Source organism: Pseudopodoces humilis, chromosome 12 (assembly GCF_049639895.1).
Source record: "Pseudopodoces humilis isolate 2021_Gansu_Grassland_sample_001 chromosome 12, ASM4963989v1, whole genome shotgun sequence".
In the NCBI taxonomy this organism is placed as follows: Eukaryota; Metazoa; Chordata; class Aves; order Passeriformes; family Paridae; genus Pseudopodoces; species Pseudopodoces humilis.
This window is the reverse complement of record NC_142211.1, coordinates 370,615-383,192: the sequence shown is the minus strand read 5'-3', so window position 1 is coordinate 383,192 and position 12,578 is coordinate 370,615. Positions and strand designations below refer to the sequence as shown.

The 12,578-nt window shown below is 39.8% G+C and overlaps 1 protein-coding gene across 1 annotated transcript in view; it reads left to right on the top strand.

Annotated features, from left to right (window-relative positions):
- The window catches only part of LOC148183260 (mitochondrial nicotinamide adenine dinucleotide transporter SLC25A51-like), a 94,820-nt gene extending 89,598 nt beyond the window's left edge, over nucleotides 1-5,222 (top strand). The window contains exon 2 of the mRNA XM_088061534.1: nucleotides 3,030-5,222. Coding sequence (XP_087917660.1) covers nucleotides 3,070-3,942 — 873 coding nt within the window. The 5' untranslated portion in view covers nucleotides 3,030-3,069 and the 3' untranslated portion in view covers nucleotides 3,943-5,222. The remainder of the gene's footprint in view (nucleotides 1-3,029) is intronic.
- Nucleotides 5,223-12,578: the final 7,356 nt, after the last annotated feature.

Here is a 12,578-nt window from a genome sequence, read left to right as displayed (position 1 = left end):
CCTCGCCCTGCTGGCCACAGTGCTGCGGATGCAGTCCATGACATGATTGGCTTTCTGGGCTGTGAACACACACATTGACAGCTGATGTTCATCCTCTCATCCACCAGCACCCCCAAGTCCTTCTCAGCAGGACTGCTCTTGATCTGTTTATCCCCCAGCTGGGATTAATACCAGGAGTTGCCCCAACTCAGGTGCAGCACTTTGCACTTGTTCTTATTAAACCTCATGAGATTCCCATGGACCCACTCCTCAACCTTGTCCATGTCCCTCTGGATGGCATCCCAACCTTCAAGTGTGTTAACTGCACCACTCAGCTTGGTGTCATCTGCAAATTTGCTGAGGGTGCACTCGATCCCTTTGTCTATGGCATTAATGAAAATATTAAATAGCACTGGTCCTAATACAGACCCCTGAGGGACACCACTTGTCACTGATCTCCATCTGAACTCTGAGCCATTGACCACTGTCCTCTGGATGTGACTGTCAAACCACATTCTTATCCTTTTAACAGTTCACCTATCCAATCCATCTCTCTCCAATTTAGAGAGAAGGATGTTGTAGGGAACCATGTCAAAGGCTTTACAGAAATCCAGATAAATTACATCTGTAGCCCTTCCCTTGTCCACTGATGGAGTCACTCCATCATAGAAGGCCACTAGGTTGATCAGGCAGGACTTGCCCTTGGTGAAGCTGTTCTGGCTCAGATCACCTCCTGTCCTCCATGTGCCTCAGCAGAGCTTCCCAGAGGATCTGCTCCATGATCTTCTCAGGCACAGAGGTGAGTCTGACAGGTCCCTAGTTCCCAGGGTCCTCCTTTCTGCTCTTTTTAAAGATTGCGAGAGTGTTTCCCTTTTTCCAGTCACCTGGCACTTCACCTAATTGCCATGACTTTTTGAATATCATGGAGAGTGTCCTGGAAACTTCATCAGCCAATGACTATGGGATGCATCTTATCTGGTCCCATGGACTTATGTACATTCAAGTTCCTCAAGTAGCCATGAACCTGATTCTCTCTTAGAGTGGGAGGGACTTTGCTCCCCCAGTCCCCATTCTGCTGTCCATCCACTCTAGAGGTGTGGGGAGAGAGGTTGCCATAAAAGACTGAGGCAATAAAGTTAAGCACCTCAGCCTTCTCATCTGTTGTTATGAGTTTTCCAGCACTGTTTATCAGGGGTTACACCTTTGACCTTCCTTTTCTGATTAATGCCTATAGCAGCCCCCCACTATAATGTGACCTGTCCCTGCCCTCCCTTTAATCCTGACCCATAAGCTCCTAGTCAGGTCTTCATCCCTTCCCATTCACTCCAGCTGCTCATTGACATAGTCTGATTAATGCACCAGTAGAAGCCCTTCTTGTTATTCTTTGTGTCCTTTTCCAGGTTTGGTTCCAGCTTTGCCTTGGCCTTCCTCACCCCATCCCTACAAAACCAAACTTTATACTCTTTCCAGGTTACTTGTCCTTGTTTCCACTACCTGTGAATTTACTTCTTCCCTTTGGTTTTACCAGCAGGTCCCTACTCAGCCATGCCAGTCTCTTGCCTTCATTGTCTGATTTCTTGCTCCTGGGGATTGCTGGATCTTGTGCTTTATGGTAAATCAAGAGTCATGAATGCAAATAAAGCACATCAAAAAATTAATTCACTGTTTCCCATCAGCTTTATATCCTAAGCATGATGTCATATGGTATGGAATATCCCTTTGATCAGTTGGGGTCAGATGTCCCACCTGTGTTCCCTCCCAGTTTAACTGTATCCCAGCCAAAATCAGTGCAGTGAAACAGCTGGGCCTTGCAAAATTAAGGCGGAAAACAAAGGTTCTGTCATAAACACATCTGAGAAAAATTGCATTGCCTGATCATTACAAGTTCTCAAATCATAATCATGAGAACCTACTTAAACTACATGAGAAAATATGTACCTTATAAAACTGAGTTAGAGCTCTTTTTTTTTCTCAGAAGAAATCAGAAGTGATATTGGCCACAAGTTGCTATTGCCAACACAACTGGTGAATAGTCAAAAGTCTTATGAATCCTGTGGTTTACATGTTGTATTACTGAATGACACATTTATCCAGACTTGGTATAACTATATATAAAAGTGGGCTGCCAGATAAAACTGTGGCTTAGTTGTGGATGTGGCTATTTTACTATATGCAGATAGAACTAAGTTGATCCTAAGAAAAATATATATTAGTATAGATGAAGTGGTACAACTTCCCTGATGTCAATTTCTCACTACTGGTATGATTTAATATCAGGATAAAATGTTTAACCTTTGTAAATGACTTCTATGGTGCTGTTCCTTAGAAAACATTGAAGAGCATAACATTATGCAAATAGCAGATCATGTATCACCTACTAAGGACTAATTCTCAGTTTTATTTAATGAAACTCCCTTCACTGTCCCTCAGGACCTTAGCTCTAGCAGAGCTCAATGTATTCTTTAGCATTTCTATATTATTTTACTACTCTATAGTAAACTAATGCTGATGATTAAATTCCTATTTAAATTATTTATTTCTGTCTGCCACAGGGAAATACAGGCAGGAATGGTCAGAATTTGTAATGCTGAGCTGTATGTAGTATGTGTGTTTTCCAAAACCTTGGTAATTTGTATTGTATCTTACTAGTGTTAGAATAGATCATTCAGTGTTTGAATTCCTTGACATACTGTACTGGCAACTTAATGTGTGATTTCTTCCTCACATTTTCACTTGTAAGGTGGCACTGGAGGCATTCATATGTCTATTTGTTTTAATTTAGTTTGGTTCTAATCAACAAAACATAAAGGGAGCAAAAATATCTGGTGTTTCAAGCCCTTGGATGTAGTGTGGAAAATTGTGCATTTTGCATCATCTATCAGTTGATGACAGTTTGTCACACTGTTCCACTGAATTTGATGAATTTTCTTCAGGACGTAAAATGCTGCACAGTGTGATGTTGAACAGTGTGTACATAATGTGTGTGTGTAAACTAAAAAAACTGTGTCATATGCCATTTTGTTCACAGTCTTTTTCTTTTTTTGACATAGGAAAAGAAATCTAAGATATATATTGAGGGGGGAAAAAAAGATGGATTCACAAGATCGTGTCCCACCAAATTCAAAGCAAGATATGAGCCATCACATAAAGGGTAACTCTGGTAAACATTATCTTTGTGGCTATTGTGCAGCCTTCACCAATATAATAGTCACCTTTCCCATCCAGAAGGTCCTCTTTCGACAACAGTTGTATGGCTTGAAAATAAAGGATGCAGTACATCAGCTGCAGAAAGATGGAATTCGAAATCTCTATCGTGGAATTCTTCCTCCATTAATGCAAAAAACAACTACTCTGGCTCTAATGTTTGGCTTGTATGAAGATTTCTCCTCCTTGCTCCATAGTCACACAAGTGCACCTGAACTTCTAACTTGCAGCATGGCAGCAGTGCTTGCAGGGACCACAGAAGCCCTTCTTACACCTTTTGAACGAGTCCAGAATTTGCTTCAAGACTACAAACATCATGACAAATTTACAAACACTTACCAGGCTTTCAAGGTACTAAAAGTCTATGGGATTAGAGAATATTATCGGGGTTTGGTGCCTATTCTGCTCCGGAATGGAAGCAGTAATATCTTCTTCTTTGGCCTACGAGGACCTATCAAACAATGTCTGCCTGAAGCAACTTCTTATAGCACTCACTTGGTCAATGACTTTATCTGTGGTGGGCTGTTGGGTGCCATGCTGGGATCCTTATTTTTCCCAATGAATGTTGTAAAAACTCGCATGCAATCTCAAATTGGTGGTGAATTTCAGTCTTTTTCAAAAGTTTTTGTGACAATATGGCTAGAACGTGATAAAAAATTGATGCATCTTTTCAGAGGAGTCCATCTGAATTGCCATCGTTCTGTCCTGTCCTGGGGCATAATCAATGCAACATATGAATTCCTGCTAAAGCTATTATGAGAAATGCTACCTTCCTTTGAAACATCTCTATTCACTTGGGTATTTGTACATTTTAGGTCACTTTGTCTCTGGAAATAGGTTAATTTATGAAACTTTTTGTGAATAACATGGAGTACCGTGAAACTTTGAGAGAATTCAAAGCAGCCATTACATTTCAGTAGGGAGATGGATGATATTTTTAGTGGCTGCTTAGTGTGGAATGTAATTAGTCTTATCAACAACCTTGAATATTTATGGGGTAAATGGCAATATATCTAAATCTTGATGCAATTCAATATACGTCTAAACAAGTTAAAGTATTTATATGCTGGTGGATAAATTTACCCATAGTGGAATAACTGGACAAATGCAAAGTAAAAAAATATCTGTATATTGGTCTCGTAGCTTATTCTATAATTTCCTACATTTTCCAATACTCACAATAATCAAATTTTATGCTGCACATTGTATAATTTGAAAGTAAAGAGAGAGACAATGAAAGGTAATTATCTTGTTTGAAACAATACAGAGGGTTAAAAACTAAGCTTCCAAATGTCTTGGAGCTCTAAATTATCTTTGGAGTGTTATAAATACATATTATAATATTGGCTTTTCACAAGTATTAGGATGAATGCTACATGTATAAATGTATAATATTAAAATGGCTTTGCTGTAATAGTCGATATAGTATGTTTGAACTGTCTGCTTAGTTAGGATAACCTCCAGTGAACAGATGATGGGGACCCTGCTGATTATCAACACTCAACGTCTGTGGAAAGAAGGAGCCAAGGCCCAAATTAAAAGGTGATGAGGATTAAAACCACAAGCCAAGAAACGCGCATGCTCTAAAAAGGTGGACCCATGGAGTGGCCATGCTAAAAAGTTGCTGGAAAATGTAAACTAGTTAATAGAAAAGTTTGAATATGCATAAAGTCTGTGAATATACATCAAGTTGATGCAATAGAAATGGTATATAAAAGGTTGTTTCCAAAACACCAGGTGTGGTCTTGGCAGAGAGCCAAGCATCTGGCCATTTTAACCCTTTGCTTTATTGTCTTTGTCTCCTATTGTCTTTTTTTTAATTAAACCTTTTAAAATTTACCAGGAAAGTGAATGTCGTTTTTCACAGGAGTTTAAACAGAAGCTACCAATTTTTTATTAGGATGACTTTCTTTCTGAACCTCAAGTTTTAAACTGAGCCTATACAAACTATTTTGTTAACCATTTTACCACTCAGCTTTAACATGAGCATCATCTCATTTATCAATAGCTACTGAATATTTAACTTCAGTGTAAATTGACCAAGTGCAAAGTGGGATTGTGCCTATGTATGAGTGTGCCTTGAAATGAAGAGATGGAAGGAGCATGACAGGAATTTTATCTCAAGCTTTAAAGGTGTTACTTGTTGAAAGTCCTATTTGCAAATTTGGTATACTTAAGTTTTTTGCTTTTGTATTGCTTTGTTTCTGTTGCAAACAAAAAACTGATCTCACTCTGTAATGCTCAAACAGTAATATATCTTCCTTTGATTAGAAAACTACTTGATTTACATCTCTTTTTTTTTCTTTTGCAAACTATTTTTGTTTAATTTATGCTGTGACAGAATTTTATATTAGCACTGACAAAGTGAGATTTCTGGATATAAGCATTTAAGGTCTTAAAGGGAAAGCAAGCATAACTACCAAACATGTGTCTTAATTCTTTCTTAATTCTTTTTTTTTTTTCTTTATTTGGGGGTGTGTTATTCATGAAAGTTTATGAAGTATTCTTTGTTTTGAAATTGGGAGCAGGAGAACTTTCAGAAACTATTTTTAGTTATTCTTTTCCTATGCTTTAGGCCTTCTGTAACTATCAGTGGTAATAGAGTAAAAATAAAAGGAATTCTGTGGCTAATAACTTACACTTCAAGCATTTCTAATTTGGTTATCAGATAACAATATGCAGTAAAGGCAGTGGTGTGGTCAGCTGCTGTGCATGAAGGTTACTTGCATGTTTCATTCACCAACACAGAAAGGTGTAAAAGGGTATTAGCAAATATAAATGTGACCCAAATTGAATCCTGGAGTGCGGAAGAAAAAAACCAAAGAAACCATCAACATGATCATCATATTACTCTTGGCCATGGAGAGCAGTGAAAGAGTAAGCATAACACCATGAAAATTAATAAAAACTATGCAGGCTGGGGGTGGGTGGGTGTGCATGGGGGGTTTGTGTTGCAATTTAAAATACATCATGATTCTTTCTTTCTGTGTAACAATTAGATCCAGACTGATAATGATTAGACTCTCAAGTTTCAATTACACTAACAAGAAATTTTTTGTTTTACTTATACATATTGATGCCTTAAAGAACCTAGAAATAAAACAACACACTTTTGAGACAATATTAGTATAGGAGGTAATATAAAGTTTGGTCTTTATTGGAGGCCTCCAGGGGCAGATATGGAAAATGTCCACAAAATGCCCAGTCCTGCAGGGAGCGAATACAGTTTTATAACTTTAGCTAACTAGCATAATTGACAAAAACCACCAATTAGAGACATAAGTGGTGAGGCAATCCCCACCCCCCCAGTTCAAGCCCCTCCTAAATCCTCCCCCCTTCAGATGGAAGCTAAACTTTGTTTATGAAAATGTGTCTTGAAAAGCTGATCTCAATCTTGGTTCCCAAGAAGAACCAAGATAGGATTGGGACCTATGTGTTTTGTCTTTCTGCCTATCAGAGTGGGAAAAAGTACTGGGACTAGATACGAACTATATAACTACACAACAGTAGTTAGAATATATGTGTAAAGAATGTTAAAAGTGTATATTATATTATTGGCTTGTTGCAAATATTAAAATGAATGCTATATGCATTATGTTAGAAAACTTTGCTGTATTAATATAGTTTCTTTTATTTTTGTTATTGATAAAATTTAGAAATAGTGGTATAATACATATATATGTTAGGCTGTAGCATGGTATTAAAATAAAAACTACTTTTGTTCATATAACCCAGCAACTGAAAAGATAGTCAGAACCCCGCCCCCTCCCCCCCGCATTCTTAGATTATCTTATCCAGATGAAGACAGCAGTGACCAGTGCTCCAAGGAGGAATTTACTGAACCTCTGTTATCAGAGAGTGTGAGACTCAAGGGAGCCAAGAAGACTGATCTATTGGGGAGGGGGCTGATAGTAAAAGGTTTTAAAATCACAGAAAATTCGGGGACTTAGAAAGAAAGTTAGACTTGGCAAGCCCTGGGAAAGGTAGGCCCTGGGAGATGTTAAGCCTTGTGCTTGTTAAAGATCATGTGAAACCGCACCTGTGTAATCAGTATATGATAAATGATACAATTGTTAGATGTGATTAGATATTGTTTAAAGAACACGAGAAACAATGTTAGGGAGTTGAGAGAGGATCACGAGAAATTCATGCTTGGGTAGAAACAATGCATACAATAGAACAATGGAAGTTTAATAATTAATATGTAAGTTATATAATGATAGAGTATAAAAACATGTTCAGTTCAAAACCAAGATGGGTCAGATTTGGGTATGTGTACCCCTGACACCCAGAGCTCTTAATAAAGCACCTTCATATAAACATTCCGTGATTATGTGTGTTCCTGAATGCTAACATTTTGGCGACCCAGATGGGACCTTGTGAGTGCTGCTGAGTGAGCTCGCGACCCGATCACGCTCCAGCCGGCACCGAGGGATTCTCAAGGAGCTCATCGGCCGCGACCATCTCTGCTGCTCACAATGTCCTCGGGAGAGAAAGGTAAGGTGCTTTACTTTGCTTTGGGTGCCTGCCAATAAGACGCAGCGAAAGCTACGCTTGGTTGGGATAAAGGAATTCCTGTTGGTATTGCCTAGGCGCTGTCTGTCAGACGACTGCGAAAGCATTGCAGGTTCGGCATTTGTGTTGTATTATAGTTGTAATATGGAGAAGATTAAAGGGGTTTTGGGCAGCAATGCTCCCATACCAGGTACTTCTCCTTTGGGGTGCTTATTAGCACATTGTAAACAAAGTAACTTTGGGGAAGAATTATATAAGACTAAGTTAATTTCAGCGAGATCTCCCCATGGAAGAAGACCCCAGCAACCCCATCTCATCCATTGGTAGCTATAAACCCCCTCTTCTCTCTCTTGACTTTGTTTTCTTTATCTCCCCCTCTCCCTCTCCTCTATCGCATAACCCTTGTTGTTGGCACTAAAATAAAGGTGCATTATTGCTGTTGTGATTTAAACCGAAATCCCTTTGTGTCCTTTTTGCACTCTGAGCCCAAACAAACTTCTCACAACTCCCACTTGCATTAGTGAATCGTGACATTTAAACTGGAGTCACATACAGGATTTCTGACAGACAGAAGGGGCTGAAGGTTTTGTTGTGCAGTCTGTATTAGGGGAAGGACGTTTTGCTCCAGCCCCACCTAGCCCGACACTCCCAAAAGAGTGAGCGGTGTCTAGAAAGCAAGGGGGGAGACTCGAATTTCCTGCAAACTGCACACGCCAAGGTGGAAATCACCTCACACTTGCTTGAGGGATCTGTCTGCAGACTTTTGCAAAAGATCTCTTAGTGCAAAAGGGGGGGACTGTTGTTTTTTGTTGTTGTGTGTATGAATTTTGACTGCTTGGTGTAGTGAAGAGACAACCAGAATTTTAAACTGAAGGAGTGCCTCCCAAGCAGATTTGGTCTTTTCACCCATACAGGGAAGCAAAAAGCTGTGTGTGTGTGTGTATAATTTAAGTTTATACCTCCCTGTAGTGGTTTTCCCTTTGTAAAAATGACTGAAAATGGCAGTGCAGAAGTTAAAGCTGCATTTTATGCTCTCTTAGCAAAACATAATGCCAGACCTTCTCCGGGAGGGGAAGAATGGGTGCTTAATAACTGGTTTAATTTGGAAAATGTGATTGATGGAGTATGTTCTTGACAACATCAAACAAAATTTAAACTGGGCAAAAATAAAACTATGCTCAGTTTTGGGAGCTTGTCTTACAGCAGCTATAGAAACTTTAAGGGAAAAAGTGAGGAAAGAACTATAATAGACTCCTTCCAAAGCCTAGTTGAAATTTTTCAAAAACAATTAAAGGAAGAAAGGAGTAAGATCAGTCTGTGGCGAGCAGCCCTCCATGATAAAAATTTTAAAAATGCTGACTCGCTAAAAAAAACAGAAGAGAGGCAAACCCCTCTCATTAATCAAATTTACCCTTAAAAGGAGCTAACTTGGATAAAATTGTGGGGAACACTGGTGTCCTAGTTTGAAACCTCTAATTAAAACAAAATATAATTATATCAATGATGAAGATCTTGATTCACATATAACCACTAAAAACAAACCTCCTGAACACTGCTACTGAATTGGCTAAGTTAAAAAAAGAGTACGGGCTTCTCCCTCACGAGTCAGAGACAGAATATGTATTCCAAGTGTCTCTCACTGGAGGAGATCAAATTTGATTGAGAGAACAGGAAGGCAGTGAGCACTGGGGACATGTGGTCTTAACAACAGGAGACAGACGTAACCCAAGGTCCCTGACTCAGCATGCAGCTTATTGGGCAGAGGGGCTTAACCCCTTGGAAAGGGGGGACTTTATTGCTATAGTTGGTAGCCCCAACCAACTACTGGAAAACATTCCCAAAGCTGCCTGCTTGCAAATGATACACAAAAGAAAATTAATTGCTGGTTATGAATCACCAATGTTGTTACCTGTGAAAACTGAAATTATGACCCCTTTAATTCAAGGCCTTGCAGAATCACTTAAACCTACAGCAATTTTCTTCAAAAAAAAAATAACAAACCATAGCAGCTATAACCCCTGTGGATAGACTAGATAGATTTCTTGGGAACCCGACTGATCGACCTGGTTCCACTGATCCTGGGTTTACTCTCTTCACCACCCCCTCTCAGCCGACAGGTTCACAATTGCATTCTCCTGCTAGGAACCATAAAATTTGGACATGGAGAAAAGTTGCAAAAGAGCTAATTAATTACAGTAGAAATTATGGACCTGTAAAATCCCAGAAAAAAAATCAGAGAAAGCAAAGGGTGTTAGATATATTGGTTCTCTTAACGAAAACTCAGAAAAGAGAAAACAAATCTCTAAATTGCCTGTATTGGTGGTCACTAAAGATAAAGGGGGTCCCCAGAAACATAATGGATGGTTTATCACTTAAAAGTTGAGTAAAGTAGTTACTAATTGGCACTGTCCCAAGTTCATTGTATCGAATGCCCCCATTGTACAACCCAGCACACCCCCACAGGCTCTGGGCTGTGAGCCAAAGCAGACTCCTTCTCAGCTTCTGGGCGTGGAGCCCAAACAGCTTTAGAATCAGGGAAACTGGTAACTCTGCCTCTCATGGGTGAGCAGAGAGGTGGAAGTTAGTTGTATTTAAAATGCTCACTAGAAATAACAAAACTGGAGACATACAGATTATAGCAATAGTGGGTCATAAACATGCACCTATTACTTCTGCAGTTAACACTAGAGCCCAAATTTCTGTGTTGACCACTGCAAACTAGTACAGGATTTGAGAGCAGTAAATGGAATAACTAAAGATATTTAGATGGTAAGTAATCCTTGCACATTGTTAACATCCGTAAAAGAGAAATATAAATGGTTTACTGCAATTGATTTAAAAGATGCCTTTTTCTGCATACCCCTTGACAAAGAAAGTAGGAAACTGTTTGCCTTTGAGAGGGAAAATCCAGAAAACAGAAGGAAAACTCAGCTCACCTGAACACGACTCCCACAAGGATACAAGAACAGTCCAACCTTATTTGGAAGCCAGCTGGTGAAGGAGTTAGAGATTTGGACTGAGAATGGGCAAGTACCGAGAGAACAATACCTACTGTTACAGTATGTTGATGATATACTGATAGCTACAGAAGAGAAAACAACCTGCATAAAGGTAACAATTGAAATTTTAAATCAACTGGGAATGGGAGGATATAAGGTGTCTAAAGGAAAGGCACAAATTGGCCAACAGACTGGGATTTACCTGGGATATGAAATCTCACAAAGGCAACATAAGCTGGGTACTAATCGTATTCAAGCTATTTGTGCTATCCCAGAACCCCAGAACCTGCATGAGCTGCGAGTTTTCCTTGGGATGACAGAGTGGTGCCGCCTGTGGATCATGGACTATGGACTAATTGCAAAACCCCTGTATGAAGCTCAGAAGACGCAGCCGTTTACCTGGGGCAAACCACAGAAGGAGGACTTCCTCAAACTAAAGAATGCATTGACAACTGCTCCGGCATTAAGATTATTTGTCCAAAGATTTTCAGCTGTTTGAACATGAAAGACTATACCTAGCACTGGGAGTGCTGACCCAACGTTTGGGAAGCTGTATTGATATATTTTATATATTAGTAAAGGCTTGTCTGCACAAACCAGTCTTTGAAATAAGTCGTGATATTAAAGGCTGAAGGCCTTGAAACCTTCCTGCAGAAGAGAGAGTAAAGCAAAACAATATCCTTGTGTACAGGAGAAAAAATGTAAACATATGTGCATTAGCCAATGGTAACTTGCTTAGCCCGCGGACCCTGTAAAACCCTATATAAGTGTGCTAAAGATAGAAATAAACGGCGTTCACTGTTACTTCTGTGAAGAGTGGTGAAAAAGCTGGTGGTCTCTCAAGAAAGCTGGAAAGGACTGGTAGGCTGCTTTTCCAAACAACTTGACCACGTGAGTGCTGGATGGCCTTCATGCCTGCGGACAGTTGCAGCCACTGTGATGCTGATACAAGAAGCTAGAAAACTCACAATGAGTAGACATATAAATGTCTACATGCCACATATGGTAACCACTGTTTTAGAACAAAAGGGGTGCCATTGGCTATCTCCAAGTAGGATGATGAAATTCCAGGTAATCCTGACTGAGCAGGATGATGTCACACTAAAGACAACTAACATTTTGAATCCAGCTTTGTTCCTAGGTACCACAACTGAAGAAGGCCCATTAGAGCATGACTGTGTAGAAGTAATAGAGTACACCTATTCAGCAAGAGAAGACCTGAAAGACATCCCACTAGAGCAACCAGAGTGAGAGCTATTCACAGATGGAAGCAGCTTCGTGGAGAACAGGACCAGATACGCTGGATATGCGGTAACAACAGTCAGTAGAGTAGTGGAGGCAAAAGCACTATCACCAAACACATCTGCCCAGAGGGCAGAACTGGTTGCCTTAACCAGAGCACTGGAATTGAGTAATGGGAAAAGGGTAAACATATGGACAGACTCAAAGTATGCTTTTAGAGTAGTACATTTACATGGAGCACTGGGAAAAGAAAGAAGACTACTGTTGTAGAGAATATTTTATATTTTAGTAAAAGCCTGTCTGCACAAACCAGCCTTTGGTATGGGTGGTGATATTAGAGGCTAATATCCTTGAAACTCTCCTGAAGCAGAGAGAATGAAAGAAAAACAATACCCTTGTGTACGAGAGAAAAAATGTAAACCAATGTACATTAACCAGTGGTAACTTTCTTAGCCAGCGGACCCTGTAAAACCCTATAAAAGTGTGCTAAAGATAGAAATAAATGACGTTCGCCATACTTCTGTGAAGACTAGGCTGAATAGTCTGAGCAGTTTCTCAATATCTGGCGCCCGAACAGGGACCCTGCGGGCAGGGGGGTTTCGGCAGGTCTGTGCGCAGCGAACCAAGGCTGGTGGAGCA